Source organism: Dermacentor albipictus, chromosome 1 (genome assembly GCF_038994185.2).
Source record: "Dermacentor albipictus isolate Rhodes 1998 colony chromosome 1, USDA_Dalb.pri_finalv2, whole genome shotgun sequence".
Lineage (NCBI taxonomy): Eukaryota > Metazoa > Arthropoda > Arachnida > Ixodida > Ixodidae > Dermacentor > Dermacentor albipictus.
This window is the reverse complement of record NC_091821.1, coordinates 435,677,678-435,703,559: the sequence shown is the minus strand read 5'-3', so window position 1 is coordinate 435,703,559 and position 25,882 is coordinate 435,677,678. Positions and strand designations below refer to the sequence as shown.

The following is a 25,882-nucleotide window of genomic DNA, read 5'->3' as shown; positions in this document are numbered from 1 at the left end:
TAATGATTTGGCACCTATTTTAAGTGAATGAGAAACTTTGATGGGTTTATAGTGCAGGATATCAGTCAACAAAAAACCACCCTATGTTAGTGACGCAGCCGAGGTATGAAGAAAATGTGAAAAGTATCCGAGAATCGGACGACACACAACGCGAACACCACATGCGCGACATCGGTTCATCGCACATTCACAAAGTGCGCGTTGTCAGCTACAAACATTACGAGTGTCCTTGCTGTTAGCTCGATGCCTGTTTGGAATCCACTTGTAGCTGAAGCTGGCGTTCATAACAACTATTATAACAATTGGATCGGCGTTTTGCTTTCTTTATTCTACTGCCGCAAAAGTGATGCGACAACTGTGAAGACTGTCTTGGGATTGCGGAGACCGACTACGTAGATCATATCATGTGGTCAACAAATGCGGAGGTATACACTATGTGTATACTAATGTCTACAAATAGGCTCTACAGCAATCTCAGCAGTATACAACTTCAGTGGCTTATATCAAACGCAGCTACGTATTATCCACCGGTACCTGCGCTTGGTTACATCGTACACGGGTTGGGCCCAGATTAACGATGTTTGTCTATTGTTAATCTATAGACATGCAATACCACGACAACTCAGAGGCAGACCAGGTGGTGAATTCACCACCTGGTCTGCCGGCTTTCGCGACTTATTCGCCACCTTTGCCACATCATCACCATCTCACCTTCACCAGCTGGTCTCGCGAAGTGTACGTCCGGGAAGCAGCCAGGTTTAGGGCCTTCGAGTGCCTGGAAGACCTTTGTGACTCGGACGTTGCCTGTTCCGCCGCGATCCTCGTTCGGTGCAGCTGCACCGAATGACGACTAGCAGTCTGCACGGTTTGCCCGCCGCGCCGGGGTTGCACGCGGTGCCGGTCGCGCATGAACCAGTGCCATATCATCGCCTTCGCAGAGGGCGGGGAGTATGGGAACTCGGCATTACATATTATCGACTTTCTTATATAGACATTCAATACACAAGGAGAGAAAAAGAAATAGAAACCTTAGCCGACTATTATTATTAACTGTCTAATATAGAGAGTCTATAGACAGAGTATGGACAAAAATAAATAGAGACTGTATCGGCTTTCGTCTATAGGTAGTCCATATAGAGGGGAAGCAGACAAAAAAGAAACAAACACTTTACGGAATTTTTTCTATAGACCGTCTATAGACTGCGCGTAGACAAAAAGAAATAAAAACCTTATTGACTTTCGTCTATACAAAGTCTATAGACAGAGTATATGGACAAAAATAGACAGAGACATGTACCCACTTTCGTCTATAGGTAGTCCATAGAGGGAAAGTAGACAGAAAAGAAACAAACTCCTTATCGACTTTTTCCTATAGACCGTCCATAATCTACGAGTAGACGAAAACAAATAGAAACCTTATCGACTTTCGTCTTTAGAAAGTCTGTAGACAAAGTATGGACAAAAATAGATAGAGACCGTAGCCACTTTCGTCTATAGGTAGTCCATAGAGGAGAAGGATACAAAAAAAAACACCTTATCGACCTTTTTCTATAGACTGTCTATAGACTGCGAGTAGACAAAAAGAAATAGAAACCTTATCGACTTTCGTTTATAGAAAGTCTATAGACAAAGTATACCCGCCGTGGTTGCTCAGTGGCTATGGTGTTAGGCTGCTGAGCACGAGGTCGCGGGATCGAATCCCGGCCACGGCGGCCGCATTTCGATGGGGGCGAAACGCGAAAACACCGGTGTACTTAGATTTAGGTGCACGTTAAAGAACCCCAGGTGATCGAAATTTCCGGAATCCTCCACTACGGCGTGCCTCATAATCAGAAAGTGGTTTTGGCACGTAAAACCCCATAATTTAATTTAATTTTATACACAAAGTATGGACAAAAATAGATAGAGACCGTAATCCACTTTCGTCTATAGGTAGTCCATAGAGGGGAAGGATACAATAAAGAAACAAACTCCTTATCGACTTTTTCTATAAACTGTCTATAGACTGCGAGTAGACAAATGAAATAGAAACCTTATCGACTTTCGTCTATAGAAAGTCTATAGACAAAGTATGGACAAAAATAGATAGAAGCTGTATCGACTTTCGTCTATAGGTAGTCCATAGAGGGGAAGTAGGCAAAAAAGAGCAAACACCTTATCGACTTTTTTCTATAGACCGTCTATAGACTGCGTATAGACAAAAAGAAATAGAAACTTTATCTACTTTCGTCTATAGACAGTCTACAGACTTTGTATCAACAAAAGTCCAAATCTATAGAAAGGAAAGGTCGTCTATAAGAAGTCTACAGACTTTCTATAGACAGTCTAAAGTCATTTTTGTAAGGGGTAGAGGAGCTGCTTCGTTTGTGTGGATCCCACTTGCGTCACTCGGCACCATACCATCCACAAACGAATGGGCTTACGGAGCGCACCAACCGAACAATCGTAAACATGCTATCTATGTATGTTTCATCCGACCACAAGGACTGGGATGACGTACTGCCTTTTATCACGTACGCGTTCAACACCGCCAAGCACGAGACTACCGGCTATAGCCCTTTCTTCCTGCTGTACGCACGGCCACCCCGGTACATAATGACGCTGTTTTTTCTTTCTGTAGTCATGAAAATCCCACTGTCGCCGAGACTCTCTGCCTTGCCGAAGAAGCTCGTCGTATTGCTCGTTTGCGCACTTTGGCATCGCAAGACAGATCAAAAGAACGCTACGACATTCGCCACCGTCCGGTAACCTATCGCCCTGGTGATTTAGTCTGCTTGTGGACCCCAGTACGGAAACGCGGGTTATGCCAAAAGCTTTTGGTCACCTACGATGGACCCTTTGTTATTGTTAACAGACTCACGGAAGTCGCACATAACATAGCTCGCCTCCCGGCGAGTGGTAGAAGAGCTGCCAAGACACAAGTGGTCCATGTCGCCCGCTTGAAATTGTTCACTTCAAGGCAAATGGATTAACTCGCCCGGCGGGCTTCGTCTGTGAAGAGGGGAATATTACGCATGAAGAAAACGAAGACCGGTGAACGTGCTTGCGGTCCCGAGTAGAGGAAGGAAGAAGGGAACGACGCCGAGTTGATCAACCAGCTGGCCGCTCTTGCGCTCACCTTCGCGACCTAAAGTAAACAGTCCCTTCATCTGTAGAGGTTATAAACAGTCTCCTTCGCGCGTAACAATATATATATATATATATATATATATGTATATATATAATAATTGAGTGCCGAAAATGTGTGTCCAGTTCTGTTCTGCGTATTAAAATAAAAGCTCCCTACATAAAACCTGGACATGTAATGTTGGCTCACGGGCATATCTACAACACACGGATCTGGTGATAGAATGGCTAATTATATTTCAAGAATTCCGCAATTTACTTTCTTTGATGTGGTCATTCGGCATGCGCTGTAGTGGGGGTGTGCCTATTCTTAGCCAATGCTTCAGAACTGTCCCACTCCGGCAGAAGAGGTAAAACGGAATCCGTTAAAATGTTGCTCGCTACGTGTCGCACTTTTTTGTGTACCCGCCTGTCATCACCAAATTGTGCTTTACTTAAGCTTCCCTTATCAGTGATTCCAGCATGAGCATTGGAAGTGCATATATTTTTTACTCTTGCTGTACCAAGTACGTTAATTGCAGGAAACTGGTCATCGCCATTTCCAGTGCACCAATCATGTTGCAAGTAGAAAAGAAGTCGCCCTTTTCATGACTGGGCGAGTCCGCTACCCTTGGATGTGTTCGGATGCAATGGCACTGCTGTGATGGCGCGCCAGCGAAGAAACCATGCTGGAATAGCATTTAGCTTATCTGGTTTGTACATAGCTCTTTTGAACATCTGAACTGTAAAGAAACAAAGGACTAAGGAAGACAGACAAGGACTTTCCTATTCTTGATGAGTGTTTCAGCCTGAGGGTAATATCTAAAACTACACGGGCGGGGCTTTTTTGCTTAATCTTTGGATAGCATGTATTCCGTCTCACAACCTACCTATGCAACTTTTGGGAAACAATGAAAAGCTGTCGCAGGGATGAGGGCTCAGCAGTTCTCAGGATTTCATTATTTGAAGGCAGTTCTGTTGAATTGTTATCACATTGTTACTTTCTAGTCATTTGACTTGCCCCTTTCATTACCAAATTTTTTCTGCTCTTTCTTTGTCAAAACGAAGTGCATTTTTTTCTGTTATCACCCGAATCTTGGTAGATCCCGCATTGTGGGTAGTGCCATCAGAAAATGGAAAATAAATACTGCCGCTCCTGTCTTTTCAACGCCGCTTACACAGCGGTGATGCGCCTGCGTATGTTTCTTGGGCCCGAAGCTGCTGAAGCTGACATGGCTTCTTCACGTCGCTTTATCAACACCCGTCACGGTGGCTTAGCGGCTGTGGTAACGCGCTGCTAAGCACCCAGTCGCGGGATCAAATCCCGTCTACGGCGGCCGCATTTCGACGGGAGCGAAATGCCATAGCGCCCGCGTCCCATGCATTGGGGCAGGTTACTAATTCCCTGGCGGTCAAAATTAACCCCGAGTCCTCCACTACGGCGTTGCCTCGTAATCAACTCGTGGTTTTTGCACGCGAAACTCCAGAATTCGATTCAGCTAATCGACACTGGCGACACCGGCGCGCTTCACGCTGCTGCCAGAGAACTGTTTACAGCTGAGCGATCAAAAGGGTCCCGCAGAATTCGCAAGAGTCCGAGAACTCTGTAAAGAACGCTGATGAACACGCGCACCGGCGCTCGTACTGAAATGATGGTAACACATATTGAACTCGTACGCGGTGTACTACACAGATCTGAAGTCGAATTCCAAGCGTAGAGGCGATCTTCGACTTGTGGTGCGCCTTTGCCTTGACCGCCTTAGCTGCTGCCTCGCTGGCCTCCTTCCGCTTCACGCTCAGGATTATGTGCTCCAGCGACGTGTCCGTGATGAAGAAGTCGTGCAGCGTGAAGCGCTTCTTCACCCGGGCCATGTTCGTGAACATTTCGCTCCACAGCATTTGCACGCGAGACATTCGAAACTCGAGCAGGCCCTGCACGAGTGACCAGTGTGTAGCACCGCAACAGCGGTGCCGTTATTTTACAACAAAGACAGGCAAGTCAACCGCGGTTGACATCGAAATAAGACGGGGATCTGTGAGCCGCATTAGTGAACCATGTGCTGTGTTGTCCCATGTTTTCTCCATGTTGGCTATACGAAAGGGAAGAGAGGCTACCCCGGAATATTTCTTTTTTCTTTGATGTCAGCCGCTGTTGAGCCACCTTGACGTCACTTCTGTCACCTTAACGAGATTTATTACCATATTACTCCCACATAAAGTCCTTTACTAAACGTTTACAATATTTTCTTCCATTTTAGAACACCGGCATCGGCCCACAGTTATTGTTTAGTCACGCCACCCTTAAAAAAGCGCGTCAGTGTTTCGTTCCGGAATTTTTTCGCTAATTACGCCTTAATTATTACGGCTCGGTACATAACCTTACGCTAATTTGGGGCGTATTACTAGTTCCAAGCTTCATTTTGATATTTTTGGTGATGTTTATCTTTATGTCGGGACTCTGGCCTTTGAATGTGAAATCCGCACGCATTCAACGCCATAATCGCTCATGAATTTCTCGGAACGCAAACGCTCTACAAGTAATATTAGATAACGTCGCCCTCTAATTCTAGTTTCTTCAATTTAGTGTATACTACAATTATATTAACCACCCATAATTTAACCATAAACATGTTAGGTAATATATACTATATATACATACAACAATGGCGGAATGTAACAAGGTAGAGAGAGAGAGAGAAATAAACTTTATTATTAGACCAGGCTTCTTGAGCCCAAAAGTGGGTGGCCTCCTCTGTCCAGGTATTTCTCAATAAAGTATTTGCGTAGTTAGCATAGTGCATTTTATTATTTATTTATTTATTTATTTATTTATTTATTTATTTATTTATTTATTTATCTTGTAGCGGCAGCAGCATCGGCGTCGGACGAGAGATGACGTAGACGCTCGTGTCTACACGAGGCTCGAGCGGCTGGCACGCTCCGGCACGGGCTAGCGTTCCGAAAGAGATTAGTTAAAAGAATACTACGCTAACCCCCGTATTCAGAAATGCACCTCAAGTTGAGGCCTATGCTTGACTTGATCTAAGTGACGCCTATCGTGAACGCGCCGAAAGAAACGCAGTAAGCGTCTTTGGGCATGTTAACGCCAGGCGTCATCTAAATCAAGTCAAGCATGGGTTTCGATTTGAGTTGCATTTCTGAATACAGGGGTAAGAGATCGACTGTCGGTTCTTCCTCTCCTGTGAGAGCCGGATACTTTACCGGTCTATGTGGTCGCTCGTCGCCACAATTTATTTATTTATTTTCAAACACTGTTAACCCTTCGGGGTTGTTACAGGGTGGAAGCTTAACGTTGCGGACGCTGCATATGAATTCAAGCAATTGCGGCAAAGGTTCAAGGTTGCCAGTTGTGTAATTATATTACTTGCAGCCATTATGTAGCACTCAGTAGATGACACCAGGTGTATACACCTGGTAATTCACGGACGGGACCCAAATGCCGCCATGAGGTTTTCTGTGCTAAAACCACAACACGAGGTTTCCGAGCTTTTCAGCGCTCAGCGGGGGCCACTTAAGCCTAATATTGGAGGGTCAGGTTGAGGAGCAGTGTTGGGCCCATATATATTCACACCCACACAAAAAAGATTTAGGCTAGGCTTGTTTTTAAGGGAGCATTCCAGCCAATCCTGAAAGATTATTAGCGAAAGCGGCTAACCAGTAGGAAATATCACTTATGAGCAACAAGTTTAGCGAATTCCTTCCCTGCCACTCCGCGTCTTGTGGTATTTGAGATGAGTGCGGAACTATGATGGGTACACGAGAAGGAGGATAACAGGGCAAGCGCTGTTTTCTAGGTTCAATGTTTATAGTTCAGGTCCTGCGTTATATCAGGAGAATGGTATTGGCGGCGTTTTCTGCTTGTTTGTTTTTTGCAGCGAAGCTGCATGTGGCTAGGCCATCACCGGCACCCGCGAACAACCCGCGAACTAGCTCGTTGGAACACCTCGGCGCAATCGCGCGAACGCGCTCGCGCCACTGCTCACGCGTTCGTCGTCGTCGTCTCCTTCCGTTGCCGCTCAGTGCCTAAAGGGACACTAAAGGCAAAAATTCAGTCAAGATACAGTGATGGATTAGTGCACGAGAATCGGGTAAAGCGTCATTATTATCGCAAACCGAGCCTCAATAGCCGACAAATTGATGTAAATGCAGGTCATGATTAGAGACTCCCCCGGGACATTCAAGTACTCGCCCGATGACGAAAGCACTCCTCAGTTAAATTCTGTCCCTATATAGAACTGAACCACTCGTTGCAAAAAACATCCTTGTATTGTACTATAAGACGAAATAAAATGCTACTTGCCCAGTTCTATTTCATTTTCAGAAAGCAAGAATTTATCGAAATTACCCTTGACAACGACGCGGTCGGTCGAAAGATTTCGTTCTCGCTCAACTATACGCGCCGCCGACGGTTTCGCGTTTCAGTATTTTCGTTATCGCGTAGTGCTGTGCTGGTTTTGCTGGCTCCCGAAACTCGCACAAATTGCAAGTTGCAGAGAATTCAACTTCCATGGGATGTCGCGGGGTGCTCGAACGGTGTACGCAACTTGATCAAAAAGCAGCTGCAGCGGCAAATCCACCGCTCTGTCTTGGCTCGGTACCGCCGTCTCTCGGATGCCGTTTTACCCACTGACGGCAGGAAAGAGTGGTGATGGCGTATGCAACGTCACCACTCCCCCGGTTGGGTGGCGGGAGATTTCAAATCCAAAAAAGCTATTTCGACCGTTCAGATGCAATTTTCTCGTGAACGAAGTCTTTTCTTGCACGAAACAAGCGTTGCGATGTTTCTGGAATGGTGGTTAAACAGTCTACATCGGCTTAGCATTCCCCTTCAGTGTCCCGTTAAAGGGGCACGAGCCATTCATTGCCAAGAGGAAACTATCGTCGTCATCATCACCAACTATCATCGCTCGAGCATCGGCGTCTTTTTTCACAGCTGGCTCCGTTGCCGCTCACCACCTGAAATCATAAAACGAAATTCTACGCTTCCTGCGTAGAATTTAATTTCTCTTCATTCGTCGTAATGGGGAGGCCGCGTTAATTTTTTTTATTTACGGTGGTATGAACCATTCCTTAAATGGCCATGAAAAAGTTCCGGAAAATTTTATAGACGTGTAGGATACAGGTAACATTAATCGTTCGCACCACAGTTTGTGCGAAGCGTTTCATAGTAAGAGAGCTACGAACGATCACAAGTTACCCTCCTCCATACCATTAATTTTCTCCTCAACTCGTTCGCCGAGTGATCGTGATAAATTACGCCTTCACTGGCTCTGCGTCATGATGGCACCTCGTGTCGTCTGCTTCCGCTTCTCTAGGAGCGAGCACGCGAAGCTTCTCAAATCTCTCCGCCAGCTGCTTGGCAGTCGACCCCAAGCGACAGCTATGAAGCAGGGTGCGTTGCCAGCATTCTGTCGCGGCGCCAAAAGTGTCTGGTATTGCGATAACCATGGGCTGGGCATTTCGACGGATGGCTGGAAGCATAAACTCAAGCTGATGAAAGAACTTTAGCGCGGGCGTACTTGAGCTGCCTGGTCGGTCTGCACGATCCACCCACCCGTTGGCACCGAGCTTAACCAGCCAAAATAGAGCTAATATTGCTCTAGCGAAGTTTAAATTATTTTAAACATTTACAAAACAACGTTTCAACGACTATGCTCCTGCGAAAAGGTTACACCAGCAGCAAAGAATACAGTTCGAAACTGCTACGGTGTTTCGCTGAGCTCTCTGCCACCAGGTGGCTGCACCACGCAAACCATTATGTTTCTGCTTCTGCTCATCCCGTGAAACGGCAGGGTCAAACGGCCAGGCCCTGTCCCCCTTGCGCTTGCGTTTACCCCAATGCTGGGCTCGCGAAACGCTATTGTGATAGAAAGCTTCTGTTGTAAAATGACACGGGGGGGAGGGGTCGCAAAACGCGCAAATCCTGAGGTCAGTCGGATAGTGACAGTCCGATGCGCTGCAGCCACTCCGCTTGTCTGCTGCCTTGCAGAGGGACATGATGTCACAGCTTTACTTATTGCCAGTCGTTACGTATGTAGTCCACAACGGCGAGAACACAAACTACACAAAGCCATCAGCCCTCGACGCGCCTAGACTCTGTACAGTCGAGTCCTATTTGAAGGTTATCGCGCGAGCGTCAACCAGGCCAGCACTCCAGGCACCTGGCGGCCGGTTTCGGGACAGGAAAAATCATGATTTCGCAGTCTTCTCTCCCTCGTTCGCTGTTACATACAACAACCATCACCCCGGGACAAACTCACCGCCCTTTCTCTCTATTCTACGCTTTCCATTTGTTGCGATAAAGTGTGGACTTGGTTACCTCGTATCTTCGCGGGCTTAAGCTAATGTTCTTGGTCACCCATTCTTCCTGGCTCAGCAGCAATGACGTTACATAGGCTAGATACAGCTTCGTAACGTCCAATTTCAGATAATACCGAAGAATACGTCGTGCGCACTGCGATCACTGCCTGTTCGCAGAACCAAAAAAAAAGAAAAAGAAAGAAACTGATAGCCCAGCAGGGTGTGACCGCTGCTGAAGGAACAGCAACAAGAGTGAGGGAAGCAGGCCTGATACCTCCCGCGCCTCGGCAGAGAATTCTGGGCCATGGCGCTGTTCGCGTTCCCAGTCGACGCTCGCGCGATAACCTTCAAATCGCGCTCGACTGTACCTACCGCAGACCGCTTTCAACATTGAGGCCACGCGGACACCCCGAGCCGTACCGTATGCAGCCGCCGCCGGAGTTGAACGCTTCCCTGCTGCCTTGCGCGCGATGGAAGACTGCACGCTTCCTCCGCGCCTTCCTCCCACGCGCGCACGACATCGAGCCACCATGCTTTTCCGTTTACCATCGCACGTTTTTACTTGTAAACACAGCATACGGCACACTGCCGTTATCGCGCTTGGACTTTATACGGAATATCATGTAGGTGGCGACAGCGACGCCTACGGCGAAAATTCCCTTGCAGTGTACATATAAATAATATCGGAAAACAAAAAAAAACGCGCTAGACAAAATTTTCATCGTACATATGCACCTGCTTTGGACGGCGCCTCACATTTCAAATGTAATTGCTTTTCAGGCAAAATGCGCTCATACAAGGGCTGGAAATCTCACGACTGGGCGTTGTGCCCAAGGTGGCCTCTCTATTGGTAATAAAGTGGGGTAGGACCTTGCCACACAACCAAACAGACACCGTCACTTAAACCTATTTTGTCACTGTAGACGGAGAAATTACGTGGCCGTCCTGAGCAAGCCATCGCGTCGAGAACTGGGCCGCGGTTTCTGCAGCCCAACACACCTACCCAGCTATCACTATTTCACAAACATGATGCATGAGTGGAGTAAAATACACCATAATCATTTGCAGAATGCTAAAGGTACGTTCACCGATTCGAAGACGTGCTACGTAGCTCTTTAAAGGACACGCACGAAGAAACACGCACATACAGACAGGATGATTCTCGATCTAACAGCTCTAATGTGAGTTGCTAGTTTGCGCACCATCTCGCTTAGTTCATCGACCACACCACAAGCGTCTCACATAACGCATGATAACAGGGAGAAAACGACGGCTCAGTGATTATTTCTAAACCTCCTAATTATTCCAGGAACGTTAACGTTTTGCTAGACATGGCACATGACACGCCCCCAATTTTCACCAAGTATGAACACTGCGTGTGGTAGTGTTCTCGGAACATTAGGAAGCATACCGGAGACAGCCGCATAACGGTTCGAGCACTGGATAACTTACAACGGCTGTAATCATAAAGGCTGTAGTTGATGAAGACACATTTAGCTATGCATGCACCTTTGCTATAACGTACCCCCGTCCTCCTCCTCTATAACGAATTTCGTCTCGATATCAGCTATCGGAAGGTGGACTAAACTAAATGCTGCGATGTTGGCAAAACACACTTATCAAGTTCCGGAGTACTTCTACACGTAAATTACTCGAAAGGTCGCAATTGACCCACCTACTCTGAACTTTGCGGACACATTCCAGATTGCCTTCCCCCCTTATTAACAAGTCCGTCGTTCAGTTTCAGTTTCAGTTTCAATTTGCATTTCAGTTTCATGCGTTCCTCGCGGAACGCATGAAAATAGGCGGGAAACGCTCGAGTATTGAGAAATTACTTGCAATGATTGCAATTAGGCCAGAAAAATTTTTAAAAATTCATACACAATGTCTAATATGGGCCCCCATTTCCATTGTATAGGAATTTGATGGCATGTACAATTATTATCCTAAGACCGTGGGAAACAGCGAATTACTGCCGACTCCCGCTTTCAAGCTCCCGTTGAAGCAATTTTTTACAATGGCTAGAATTTAACAACAGGCATCTTCCTTCGGATGTTCAGCGGCCATAACGTCCACCCCCTCGCCACCACCACTCATTTCACAAATTGTTTCGTGATGGCAGTGTCGATTCTCCCGGTACAGTGGGCTAAATTCTGCTCTATTCGTTAAACATCCCTGTAGCGTTCCGGAGCACTTGGATACGTAAGTTATTGCAAAGACTGTAATTAACACATATATCCTGTACTTCGCCTGCACATTACCCTAGGCATTCCCCTTATTTTGACGACGTTTACACATGTTATGCTTCATTCAATTCCCCGAATAACACAGGAGAAACCGACTACGAACCTCGTATAACACGTGAAGATATAGAGAAATTGAGGCTTTAGTATTTATTTCCTAATGTTAATAGTTACAGAAGAAACGCTAACGTTTCACCACACATTAAACTTTATATTCCCCCATGTCTTCATCAACTATAATCTGTGACGCAGAGTTATATAAGTGTGACGCAGAGTTCTCCGGGACACGGGTAAACATATATCTGTTAACGGCCATATAACGCCTTTGAGCACCTTTTTCAAGTCGTATAATTCAATCCCATATAATAAACTGATGCTCTCATAACATCGCCCACGAATCAGGCATACTATCCCCCTTATTCGCTCAGAATGTCAACTTGTGGAACGTTGAGCTCCTTCAGCACACTGGACAAACTTCCAGCGAGCTTCATAAAATCTGCTTCTGCAGCTTCCGGTATACACCCCACAATTCTCCGCCAATCTTCCCCGAATATAGAATTCATACCACGTGTTAGATTTTTCGGGGCAGCGCGAAAACATTGTGAGAGTTTTAACAATGCGTCTGCACTGGCATAACACCAAACTTTACTACGTGCTATTTATACCTTAATAACGCAACACGTTTTAATATCTTTCTATGCATCGCTGCAAACATTCCACGTGTTCCCTCGAGATAAAGCTTCGTATATATATATATATATATATATATATATATATATATATATATATATATATATATATATATATATATATATATATATATATATATATATATATATATATATAAAGAACTTGAGTGGGGCTACAAGGTAAACAGAACAAGTAAATACTTGTTCTGTTTACCTTGTAGCACCACTCAAGTTCTTTACGTTTGAAAGGTAGCCTGAAGAAACCCTCTTTGCCTACTATATATATATATATATATATATATATATATATATATATATATATATATATATATATATATATATATATATATATATATATATATATATATATACATATACATATATAGGTAGCGCACTGGAACGTAACAGGGACACGCACACGCACACACACAAAAAAAGGAAGCACTGAATAAATTTGGCACATGCTGCATGCCCTGATCTTTATATTTTTTTGTCCACGATTTTTTAAAGTGCCCTGTTAAATAACCAAGTCATGAATTATCAGCTAGCCCAACAGTGTAGCTTAATTAAGGAGAAACAGTAAATAAGTTTATATAGATAAATTATACTGGATTAAGTTTAGTTTCGTTAATTTTGCGCCGGTAACCCAGGGCTGGTACATCTGTTCTACGTCACGGTTGTAAATGTGCTATCTGAATTGAGCCGCTTTCGTCGAAGCGAAAATTCTCGAAACTTGCTAAGGTCTGTTTCTGACACATTTAGTATACAATCGAGTCCATGTTTAGCGATAAAAAATTTAAGAAGGCCGTAGCAGACGCTGTCAAAATCCACGACGTCACGGAACAGTTGGTTGGGGAAGTGCTGCCGCGTAAGCGGGCGATTTCAAGATGCCGTTTCGTCTTTGAAGCAGCTCCTTTTCGCTGCTGCTGGCAGGTGGCAACACAAGTCTGTGCCAGGGCCGCCTTTTCAGACGTCATTTTTCTCATAAGCGAAAACAGTTTCTCATATTTGTCTTGAAGAACAGGTGACTAATTGTGCCAAGCATTATACTAAACAAAGTCGACAACACAATGCGATCATTTTTCGAAATTTGAGCAAGAACAGCGCAGCAGTGAGTGCAAAATCTTTTTTTTAACACGCGCAGCCAAATATTCAGGACCCTGTATAGAATGCATGCATCATCTAGTTATCTCAGTGTTATCTATTCGATCGCCCCTATGTGAAGATTACTATTGTTTTTCCAAACACAGGGGTAAATCCGCATGCGCTGCAATGCAGGGCTAGCAACCGTTATTTTCCATTCTTAACATTATTTGCATGTTCACGGAGACAATCGTTCAGACAGCTTCCTGTCTGACCCACGTTACATGCGCCACATTTCAAGGGGTTTCGATACACAACTACCTGCACACAAAAGTAATCTTCACACACAGGGACGCTCGAACGCGCATAATCACTGAATCGGCTAGATGGCACGTGAAGCTTGGATGGCTTACTGACGCCCATGCATAAGTAAGCCATCTCTGGCCTTATCACGAAGGGAGTTCGCATTCTTGGGCGATGGCAACGTGACCAGTGAGCAGTGATGGCCTCTTTTGTATATATATATATATATATATATATATATATATATATATATATATATATATATATATATATATATATATATATATATATATATTGAGAAAAGGTTTATTGGCGGCTCCTAATGTAACGGCACAGCAACCGGGAACGGCGAAGCAGCCCGAAGCACTGTCCAAACGGACGCCAGCAATCAACAGCGCGAGCCGAGACGAGCCGCGCGTTGGCGATGCGGCTGTGCCGCGAGGCGCATCTTCTTCTTCACAATCTCTCCCCGGACAAAAAGAGCCATCCTGGCGCTATAAGAATCGGGAGGCAGAGGGTCGTGGTAGGGCTTGAGACGCGAGACGTGGACAATGTCACGTCCACGCCGGCGCAAGTCTTCAGGTGGTGACAGGGGCTCAATGAGAAAATTCACCGGGGATGTTTGCTCCAAGACTCGGTAAGGCCCTTCGAATTTTGGGACGAGTTTCGAGGAAAGCCCCGGCGTTTGGAAAGGGACCGACAACCACACAAGAACGCCTGGAGCGTAGGTCGTGCTTGGATGCGTTTCGAGGCGGTTTTCTTTCTGGCGCTGCTGTTGCTCTGCCGTAAAGGAGCGCGCTAGCTGGCGGCATTCTTCGGCTTGTCGGGCGACGTCGGAAACAGGTAGACACTCGGAGGCGTCAGGACGGTACGGAAGGATCGTGTCGATGGTATGCGTGGGCTCGCGGCCATACAGGAGGAAGAAAGGTGAAAATCCCGTAGTGGCCTGGATCGCGGTGTTGTACGCGAACGTGATGAATGGAAGGATGCGGTCCCAGTTACCATGATCAGATGCCACGTACATAGAGAGCATATCACCAAGTGTGCGGTTAAATCGCTCTGTGAGCCCGTTAGTCTGTGGATGGTTTGCCGTGCTTGTCCGATGAATAATATGGCATTCTGAAAGCAAACTTTCGACGACTTCGGAGAGGAAGGCGCGACCTCGATCGCTGAGGAGTTCCCGAGGGGCGCCGTGTCGGAGCACGAAGCGATGTAGGACGAAAGAGGCTACATCCCGCGCTGTAGCACTTGGTAAAGCAGCAGTTTCGGCGTAGCGTGTCAAATGATCAATAGCAACGACGATCCACCGATTGCCGTCTGGTGTCATAGGAAGCGGGCCGTATAGGTCGATGCCGACGCGATCGAAGGGTGTGGCAGGGCACGGGAGCGGCTGCAAGGCACCAGATGGGCGTAAAGGCGGCGATTTGTGGCGTTGACAGTCAAGACAGCACCGAACAAACTTGTGTACAAAATTGTACATGCCGCGCCAGTAGTAGCGGTGGCGAATTCGTTCGTACGTCTTGAAGACTCCGGCATGGCCACACTGGGGATCGTTGTGGAAAGCGGTACATATTTGAGACCTTAAGCTGCGGGGAACCACCAGAGGCCACCAACCACCTTCAGGAGTGTAATTGCGTCGGTGCAGCAGCTGGTCACGAATGGCAAAATGAACTGCTTGGCGTCGAAGGGTTCGGGATACAGGGATGGTCGACGATCCAGAAAGATAGTCGAAAAGAGAAGCGACCCACGGGTCACGACGCTGTGCGGTTGCAAAGGAGTCCGTGTCGAGAGATGACACGGAATGTGCGGAAGTTGTTGCGCAGGCCGAGTCTGGAGGTAAAGGTGAACGAGACAAGGCATCTGCGTCGGAGTGTGTGCGTCCACTGCGGTAGACGACGCGAATATCGTACTCCTGGATGCGTAGTGCCCAACGGGCTAGGCGGCCAGTGGGATCTTTCAAGTTGGCGAGCCAACAAAGCGCATGGTGATCTGTGACCAAGTCGAATGGGCGCCCGTACAGATATGGTCGGAACTTGCCAAGTGCCCATACTAAAGCCAAGCACTCTTTTTCGGTCACGCTGTAATTGGCCTCAGGCTTCGTCAGTGTGCGACTCGCATAGGCGACTACATATTCGGGGGAGCCCGCCTTTCGTTGGGCGAGTACGGCGCCGAGACCGACACCGCTGGCATCTGTATGTACTTCAGTTGCAGCTGACGGGTCGAAATGGCGAAGAATAGGTGGGGAGATGAGAAGACGACGCAGCGTAGCAAAGGCGGAGTCACATGCAGGGGACCAGCAGGAGAGGGTGGCGTCACCGCGTAGAAGCTGAGTCAATGGCGCCATGATCTATGCGAAATTTTGAACAAAGCGCCGGAAATATGAGCATAGGCCCACGAAGCTTCTAAGTTCTTTGATGGTCTGAGGCTTCGGAAACTCGGCGACTGCTCGAAGTTTTGCAGGATCGGGTAGAACGCCGTGCTTGGACACAACGTGGCCTAAAATGGTGAGCTCTCGCGCGGCGAAGCGGCACTTCTTGAGGTTGAGTTGAAGGCCAGCGTTCGTTCGACAGGTCAAAACTTGTCTAAGGCGGAGCAGGTGAGTAGGAAAATCAGGCGAGAAAACCACGACATCGTCGAGGTAACACAGACATATAGACCACTTGAGGCCACGCAGCGTGTTGTCCATGAGTCGTTCAAAGGTGGCAGGGGCGTTACAAAGCCCGAAAGGCATCACCTTAAATTCATATAAACCGTCAGGCGTAATGAACGCGGTTTTCTGGCGATCGGCCGCAGCCATGGGGACCTGCCAGTACCCTGAACGCAAGTCAACGGACGAGAAAAATTCTGCGCCCTGAAGACTGTCGAGGGCGTCATCGATGCGCGGCAAAGGATAGACGTCTTTGCGCGTTACCTTATTTAACCGACGGTAGTCGACGCAAAAGCGAATAGACCCGTCCTTCTTGCGAATGAGAATGACAGGAGATGCCCAGGGACTGTGCGAAGGTTGAATAACATCACGGCGCAGCATATCTTCGACTTGGGTGGTAATGACACGACGCTCTTCGGCAGAGACGCGATACGGTCGTTGACGTAACGGCTGATGTGAACTGGTGTCAATGTAGTGCTGCACTTCCGACGTGCGGCCCAGGTGAGGTTGGGAAACGTCGAATGAACTTCTAAATTTGTGCAGGAGATCAAGAAGGTCGGCGCGTTCGGCAGGTGTGAGGGTATCGGCGATGGCATGCGAGAACGCAACCCTGGACGTTTCCTCAAGCGCGGACATCGAAAATGCTTGGCCGGGTTCGACGTCAAAAGAGTCTCCAGGGACGTCAACCAAAGACGAAGAGTCGAGGAGTTCCACGAAGCCAAGGCATTCACCAACGAGCAACGTAATAGGCGCACAGAGGGGATTGTAAAAGTAGATATTGCTGCAGCCGCCAGCCATGTCAAGCGTCGCGAAGGGTAGTGGGGGAGATTTACGGCTCATGAAGACGTCGGACGGCGTGAAGAGGACCGTTGCATCAGCGATGGCATCGCAAAAGACGGGGACGAGGGCGAAGGAGCCAGGTGGAATATCGGGGTCCTCGCGCACGGTAAGTTTAGAAGGGCGGTCGCAATCTTCGTCCACGGGTGCGTCACAAGGGGAAAATTCAACTTCGGCGCGTGCGCAGTCGATCACGGCTTTATGACTGGATAAGAAGTCCCATCCGAGGATGACGTCATGCGAGCAGGTGGGAAGAACAATACACTCGACGATGTAAACAATGCCGTGAATAAGCACACGTACAGTACAGGCTGCGTGTGGAGTGACGGGCTGCGCGCTTGCCGTACGAAGCGACAGTCCAGAAAGTGGCGTGGTCACCTTGCGCAGCGAACGGCACAGTTTGGCGGCTATCACAGAAACGGCTGTGCCGGTATCCACAAGAACGAATGCAGGAACACCTTCTACACAAATTTCGACCACGTTAGCAGGAGAGGCGCGAGGACTTTGACAGTTCGAATGGGGCGCAGTTCTTGCCTCTTGAACTGCGACGTTCAGTTTTCCTGGTCAGGTGGTGCGGGTCGCCGACGCATGGGGGAGAGCGAGCGTCGGCGAGGGGATGGCGAGCGACGCGAAGGAAATTCTGGGATGTCTGCACGAGCATACGGTTGGGGGGAAGGAGCGGCGTATTGGCGAAATGGCGGGCTGCCGTACTGGAAGGGCCGCGAGGCGTCGCCGAACGCTTGAGGACGACGGCGGCAATATCGGGCGACGTGTCCGGGAGTGCAGCAAGAATAACAGATGGGTCGATTGTCAGGGGTCCGCCAAGGATTAGCTCGCGGTGCGGTCCAAGGTGTAGCATGGGCTTCCGGTGGCAGCGGTTGGGACTGGGTCGCGAAAGACGCCGGTGGAGGCCGGCGTACTGCCTGGGCGTACGTAAGAGGCGCGGCCACAGGCAGGACTGGCTGCGCATAGGTGAGAGGCGTGGCGACAGGCTGCACTGCCCGCGTAGAGTTGAGATTCACGGCTGCAGGCGGCTGATGTGGTGCGGAAGGGACAACTTGGGCGACCTCTTCGGAAATGAGGGTGCGGAGCGTGTTTGGAAGACGGGAGGTGGGCTCCTGAGTGAAAGGGACTAAAGAAAGTTGGCGGGCAACTTCCTCACGCACAAAGTCCTTGACCCGCTGAAAGAATGAGGATGGGTCGTACATGTTGTCAAGGCTCGCCAACAAGTCGTCGCTTCCCAAAGGACGCCGAGTCGAAGCGCGTTGCTTCCTTAACTCATCGTAACTTTGGCACAGGCTGACAACTTCAGACACAGTGCGCGGATTCCTGGCTAGGAGCATCTGGAATGCGCCGTCATCGATGCCTTTCAGTATATGGCGAATGCGCTCAGCTTCGGGCATTGCGGCGTTGACTCGTTTACAAAGGTGCACGACGTCTTCTATGTAGCTTGTGAACGTTTCCGCCGTCTGCTGTGCTCGGGCGCGCAAGCGCTGTTCGGCACGGAGCTTGCGAACAGCGGGTCGGCCAAACACTTCCGTAAAGGTTGTCTTGAAGACTGACCATGTGGGCACGTCACTTTCGTGGGTGTGAAACCACAGTTGCGCAACACCAGCCAGATAAAAGATGACATGAGTTAACTTTGCGGGATCATCCCACTTGTGTGCGCTCACCCGTTCATACGACGCAAACCAGTCTTCTACGTCTTCGTCGTCTGCACCGCTGAAGACCTTGGGGTCCCGTTGTCGTGGAACGCCGGTGCAGGTGAAGGACTGTGGCGTCGGTGCCGTTTGGGAGGAGCTGTCGATCATGGCGGGTGGTAGCGTTCGTGATCGCAGCTCCAGGGTTTCAAGCGACGGGGTTTGAGTCCCAGCACCTCCACCAATTGAGAAAAGGTTTATTGGCGGCTCCTAATGTAACGGCACAGCAACCAGGAACGGCGAAGCAGCCCGAAGCACTGTCCAAACGGACGCCAGCAGTCAACAGCGCGAGCCGAGACGAGCCGCGGCGCGAGGCGCATCTTCTTCTTCACAATATATATATATATATATATATATATATATATATATATATATATATATATATATATATATATATATATATATATATATATAATGAACGAGAAGGGAGTTAACAGAAGAGAGGCTCAATTTTTATTAATCCTATCATAGGTAGCCAACAGACAAAGACACCGTGGACGACATAGGGGAAATTACTCGTAATTATTAATTCCTTTTAAATTCAAGGAATGGACAGTGGATGAAAGAAACTTCCCGCAGGTGGGTAATGATCCCCCGTCTTCACATTACGCGTGCCATGCTCTATCAATTGAGCTACCGCTGCGCCGTCTTCCCATCCACTTTCTGGGGTATATGTATTACTACTAGAACTAATACTGGCAGTGTTAGCCAACGCCACCACTCACAAACCTTGGTGGTGGATGTGGAACATCCTTTCTGCCGCCGGAGCCACGAGTACGTGATCTTTTGGGGTGAAAGCACCTGGTCAGTAAACCCGCATGCGCTACCAGATGGCATCAATGTTGCCGGATTCGAGACTCTCGTTATGTAATGAACGAGAAGGAAAGAGATTAAGCGAGGAGCCCGATTTTTATTATTCATATCAGACGTGGCATCGTTCCCCACCTGCGCCAAGTTTTTTCATCCACTTTCAATAACATTGAGATATAATTTCTTTATTTGAGGTAGTAAATACAAGCCATCTCCTCCGTATATATATATATATATATATATATATATATATATATATATATATATATATATATATATATATATATATAATGTAGTTATCCCTCTGTTCCTTCTATATAGCACCTTGTATCACTCACAAAAATTTCAGTTGGCAGTCACCGTTCGTCCTCGTTTCTTTCTGTGTCCCCTGTCAAGCTTAGCGCTGCACCACCCACTCTCATGGAAAACCAACTAGCCCAAACCATCACCCTTGTAAGTTAAATGCAAAAGCTTTCTTTCGAATTGAGAAATGCCCAGATGAAATGGAATTCGCATTTCATTGGCATTACCTTGTAACAAACGCCTCGTCACGTCTATCGCGCACGATTCGGGAGGGTCTATGTACGAGGAAGCTTTAGCTCCAATGCTCCTACATATATACATGTAAAATGAAAATTTGTTTTTCTCGGCAACCACAGCACCAAATTTGACTGGGTTTGTTGCATATAAAAGAAAGACGTAAGATCTAGTGACTGTTTGCATCGAGTTATCGATTTCTGTCGTCAATGTTTTACTAAAAATTATCAAAATATAAACTTTTCAGAAATCGAAACTATCAAATTTACAACTCTGTCACTCAGCAAGGAAAAATAATAGCACAATTCTGCGAACTGCGTCTCATAGTACATTAAAATCGGACAGGATTAATGTGTTGCCCTAAAATCTGCCGAAATTCAGCAATACGGAAATACAGATTTTGCAGCACGCTTGTACAGCACGTAAGAAATTCACGTAAGATAAAAGTTGACACATCAAAGTGATCTGCTTTGAGAGATCTAAAGGATTCCGTTTACAGAACCGGGATATCTGTTCCTGATGCAGAGCTATGAATGTGTAAACTTCGTGCTTCTATATTTTTTCGATCTTTCGTATTTTTGAAAATTCTTGTAATAAAATTCAGGCCCCAAATCGAAATTCCGCTTCCAACAGCCACTATAAGTTACATTTCTTCCTCAAATGCAAAAAAATTTCACCAAGATTGCTCCAGGGGTTAGCTCATGAAAGCGTTCTTGTGTTTTACATGTATTCGAATCGGCCGCGTCGGAGATGGGCCCGAGCTAAAGCTTCCTCTTAAAGGGACCCTGAAACGATTTTGGCGATTTTCTACAAACGTACTGAGTCGTTAGTGTAGGTTCTTCTGATCATTAATTGATGCGTCTAAGTGCTCTGCGTAAAGCGTGTAATTTATTATAAGGTTTTAAAAATACCCATCGCTGCCGATCGCAGCGCACTGCTCGGCGGAATTTTAAGCCGCCCCTACCCATATGATGCAAATAACCCATATTACGTCACATGGGCGAGCTATCTGATTGGCTGACCAGGGCGCGTGGTCGATAATTTTCCAACTTTATGGTGAACAAATGATGCTCGTAATAGTTGGAATGTTAGTTACATTGTTTTTGTAAAAAGAAAATAACCCAAAGAGAATGCACAAGAATAGTTTTTTAGTAGACTTCAGCACTTCCGGCACACAACAAGTGTCGTCTGCTTGTGTTACAACGTACTCCATTTTGACGAGAGCTCCGCGGTCAGAGTCGGTCTCAGTCTTTTCGTGAGCACTATGATTCGACTTTGTTGCCTTGTGGACTGCAAACCTAGCGACCTGCAAACCGCGAGTCCAGTATTAGGGCAAACGCAAGCGCAAGGGGACAGGGTCTGGCCGCTTGACTGTGCCGGGATGAGCAGAAGGGCAAATGTGAACGGTCTGCACGGTGCAGCCACCTGGTGGCACAGAGCTCAACCATACACAGTAGCAGCAACGAAGTGTATTCTTTGCTGCTGGTGTGTATTTTTCGCAGGCGTTTAATCATCAACACGTTGATTTATAAATGTTTAAAATGCTTTACCATTGGTTAGAGCTATATCAGCGCTTTGTTTGACTGGTTAAGCGCTGCGCCAGCAAGTGTCTGGACCGTGCAAACCAGACCGATCAGGCTGCTCACGTACGTCTACGCTAAAGTTCCTTCATCAGCTTGAGTTTATGCCTCCAGTCATTTGCCGAAATGACCAGCTTGCCTGTTTTTAGCGGAGTACCGGACACGTTCGGCGCTACGACAGAATGCTCGCAACGCACGCTGCTTCGATAGCTCTCGGTCGACGGCCAAGCGGCTAGTGGAGAGGTCTCGCGCGGGAGGGGGCGTGCTCCTAAACAACCGGAAGTGAGTGATGTGACGTCGCATCGTGACGCTGAACCAGTGAAGGCGGAGCTTAGCGCCGCTCGCTCGGCGAGCGAGTTGAGGAGGAAAAGCATAGCTAGGGAGGAGGGTAACTTCTAATCGCTTGCAGCTCCATTAATACGTAACGCTTCACTTAAATTGTGGTGCGAATGTTCTACTTAAGCTGTACCCTACGCACCTACAAAATTTGTCCAAACCGTTTCAGGGGCCCTTTAAGGCTTCTTCTTTCGCTTTGGGGCACGGTATTTGACTTACGCACTCCCAAAGTGATGCTTTCACAGTTTTCTTAAAGCCTCACCTCGTAGCTGTACACGAGCTCCGCCTCGGGGAAGTTTGCACGCACGGCATTAGCGACGTGTTGGTGGTAGGAGAAGTCCTGATGGCGGTCTGGGTACGTCCTTACCGTGATGGTGTAGCCCTTCCCAAACTTGTCCTTCAAGTGTGCGAGCGACTCCAGGCACTGCAGCTTGCCGTCCCCCAGGATGGTGATGCGGTTGCACAAGAACTCCACGTCCGATAGGCTGCACATTCCGTAGAAAAACAATATGGACAGCAATATGAGCTTTTGTATACATCCACAAACTACGTTTATCTAAGGGACTTTGAAAAATGCTGCAGTTTCGCCCGAAAGGTGAAACATCCATTGCGATAGCAAATTATTAGAGAGCTATACGAAGTAAGGATAGTAGTTTTGCCAACCATATAAACTTATAAACATTCGCTTACTAACGAAATTAACAAGCATGGTGTCATGCGCGCAAGCAAACATGAACACATCTCACTCGATGACCACGGAAACTTGCTCTCAAAACGCTTGAGTGAGGAAGCGTGGCAGCAGCAGCGAGCGAATTGACATTCGTGCTGCAACTCGCGTCAACGCTAACTAAGCCGCGAAAACACAGCGCATGAGGGACTCTCTCCCCGTCGCATATTGCTTTCAATATAGCGCCACCCGGGCGGGCGCGCGCTGCTTGGCAGCAGCCGCCGCAGTAGCGTGCGGCCCCACCCTCCCCTTCCTCCGCAGGTGTGAGCGCGACGGAAGACGGCGGCCTTCCTTCCCGCTTCCCTCACTTGCGCGTGAGAGATTGAGCGACGATGGCCAGCTCACCCTCGCACGCTTTCACTCGCGCAAACAACATAATTCGCGCAGCGATTACTTTATCGCCCTTGAACTTTATGCGGGACCTAGCGGTGGCAACGACATTGCGGCAGAAATGCGCCTGGGGTTTCCATATAATGGCAATCGCAATAATATGGTAACTGACTGGTGGTCATTAACTTCCTGAGCATCACTCGTCGAATACAGAGACGCCGTATTCAAGCCGTTTGAAGCTGCAGCTTATTTTTGCCACCTGGGATTCCTTACGATGCACCTAAATTTATAGACATAAGGCCGAGTTCATATTTTATGTTCTTCCAATACGGCTTCTGCTGCTGCTAGCCGAAGCCGTTTCCTGGCGCTCAGCTGCAGAACTCCACAGTGACGGAACCATAAAGGTGGTTCCTACCAATACTCTAAAATTGCCCTACTACCATTACTCTAGTGCCATAAAGCATTACATACCTCCCTTATCACTTGTAGTGGTCTTTTCCAACATCTTCGATAGACATCCGCTTTCGCAACGCCGGGATGACTCTATTTTTTTGCGCGTTTCTATTTGCTGCTTGTGCGCTGTGCACTCACTTCATTGAATACGATCATCTGCTTAAAGGGAGACTAACGGGAAATATGCTAATTTAAGCAAGACTCGCACATTTTCTTGCTCAAAGTGTAATTGTGATGCTTAAAGAGTTATCTCTCGTATAATGCTAAATTAGGACAAATTTTCCTTTATCTGAGCATTTCATTGGACTTGACTTTCTTATAGAGTGTCTACTTAAAAAAATGGCTGTGGCTTAGGTAAGGTTAAGCCCAGGATGCGAAGCATACTAGCCTTTATTTTAGTTGTTGAACCACTGTTTAGCTTGGTGAACTGCTGTTGCTTGGCTATATTTGGTTCGGCTAGACGAAGAAACAATTCATGCGTTACTCTGCTTCACCTTGGACGCCCCGCATTGGATGCGGTGAGCGTCGAGCAACGCAATGTTCGGCGCGGCAACGAAATGTGCGCCTGAGCAAGCGACGCACGCCTGAGCCTTAGAAACAGCTCGTTTCTAAGGCAACACCGCATTCACTAGAGGCGCTTTTGTACCGCTTTGAAGCATCGTACTCGTGGCTCAGTGGTAGCGTCTCCGTCTCACACTCCGGAGACCCTGGTTCGATTCCCACCCAGCCCATCTTGCAAGAGTTGAGCCAAAGCCACTTCTCCTCTGTCGTGACGTCACGGTGTCACGTGGTATTCAAAGAGACACCGCCGCGCCTGAGGAGCTGGGTTGAGCTCTCGTAATATGCTTCGCATAAAAGAGAGTGGTCGGCGCTGTGAACATACGGGGAACGCACCTGTGAGAGGTGAGAACGATGGCAATCTGGGCAACATGCTGCAGAGAGTTGATGTATTTGGCGATGCGCTTCCGCGATGTCGTCTCGACACTGTCGTACGGCTCATCCAGCAGAAGCACCTTAGGCATGCCGATCATTGAGATGCATATGGAAAGTTTGCGCCGGTTGCCGAAACTGCGAAAGAGTGCCGTCCGCGTTACGGCAAAGGAAACGTGCCGCTGTTCTTGTCAAACGCACGTTTACACGTGATCAAGTATGACTGCGAAATCAACATCTAAGCACACCATTGGCGAATAATTACAGTTGTAATATATGTAAAAGAAAGAAAACGGAAGAAGAAAGACAGCACGCAGAATAAGTACATTGACGAATAACGCTTATTTTAACCGCTGAACTGTCAGCCTTAACGCCAGTGTATCTGGTAGCCCATTTCAAGGACCAGTCAATGAAAGACGGCGCTTCTAATGATTTTTGCTAAACATACATGGCGTTACCACTGCTCGGCACCATGTGAATTTGTAGCATATGTGATAGAGTACATAATTAGAAAGGTAATTAGAGCGTGTATTCATTTTGTTTTCTAGATACTGCAATTTCTCTTACGGGTAATGTAGGCCTTTCTTTAGAAATCAACCTGCAAAGGTTGACCGGCGCTGTTAGAGAGTTGGACGGTTTATTTCCGTGCCTATCAACAGCCGAGTGGCCTGCTCGACAGTGCACGTTGTCATAAAAAAGTCGCAATCTCGTCCGAAAGTCGAAGCATCGATTGGGATAGCAAATTAGTAGGTGGCTATACGAAGCAAGGATATTATCTTTATCTCCTATACCCTTGGAAACATTCGCTTATTAAATAAATGAACAAACATGTTGTCAGCGTGCGCAAGCACACGTAACACATTCTGTCACTCACTGTCAAAACGCTGACACTCGCTATCAAAACGCTGTCACTCGCTGACACTCGCTGTCAAAACGCGGACACTCGCTATCAAAACGCTGTCGCTCGCTGACACTCGCTGTCAAAACGCTGGCTGGAAAAATTGCGGCAGCAGGAGCGAGCGAAGTGACCTTCGTGCTGTCTATCGCTTCAAGGCAAACTGAGCGGCGAGAACTGAGCACACACAAGGGTTTGAGCCGTCTGCTAATCGTTTTCAAGAGAGGACGCGCGCGGCCACGCAAAGTACGCTGTTGCTGCCGGACTAGAACGCCGCCCCCCCACCTTCCCTTCTACTGCCTCCTCGCTTTCTTCCCTTACGCGCGCGAGATTAAGCAGCGATCGTTGGTTCCCCT

The 25,882-nt window shown here is 47.6% G+C and overlaps 1 protein-coding gene across 1 annotated transcript in view; it reads right to left on the bottom strand.

The window, feature by feature from the left end:
* Positions 1–4,656: 4,656 nt before the first annotated feature.
* The window catches only part of LOC135907742 (uncharacterized), a 30,639-nt gene continuing 9,413 nt past the window's right edge, over positions 4,657–25,882 (bottom strand). The window contains exons 5-7 of the mRNA XM_065439473.1: positions 24,596–24,769; positions 22,454–22,676; positions 4,657–5,037 (exon numbers count right to left, since the gene is read on the bottom strand). Coding sequence (XP_065295545.1) covers positions 4,657–5,037; positions 22,454–22,676; positions 24,596–24,769 — 778 coding nt within the window. The remainder of the gene's footprint in view (positions 5,038–22,453; positions 22,677–24,595; positions 24,770–25,882) is intronic.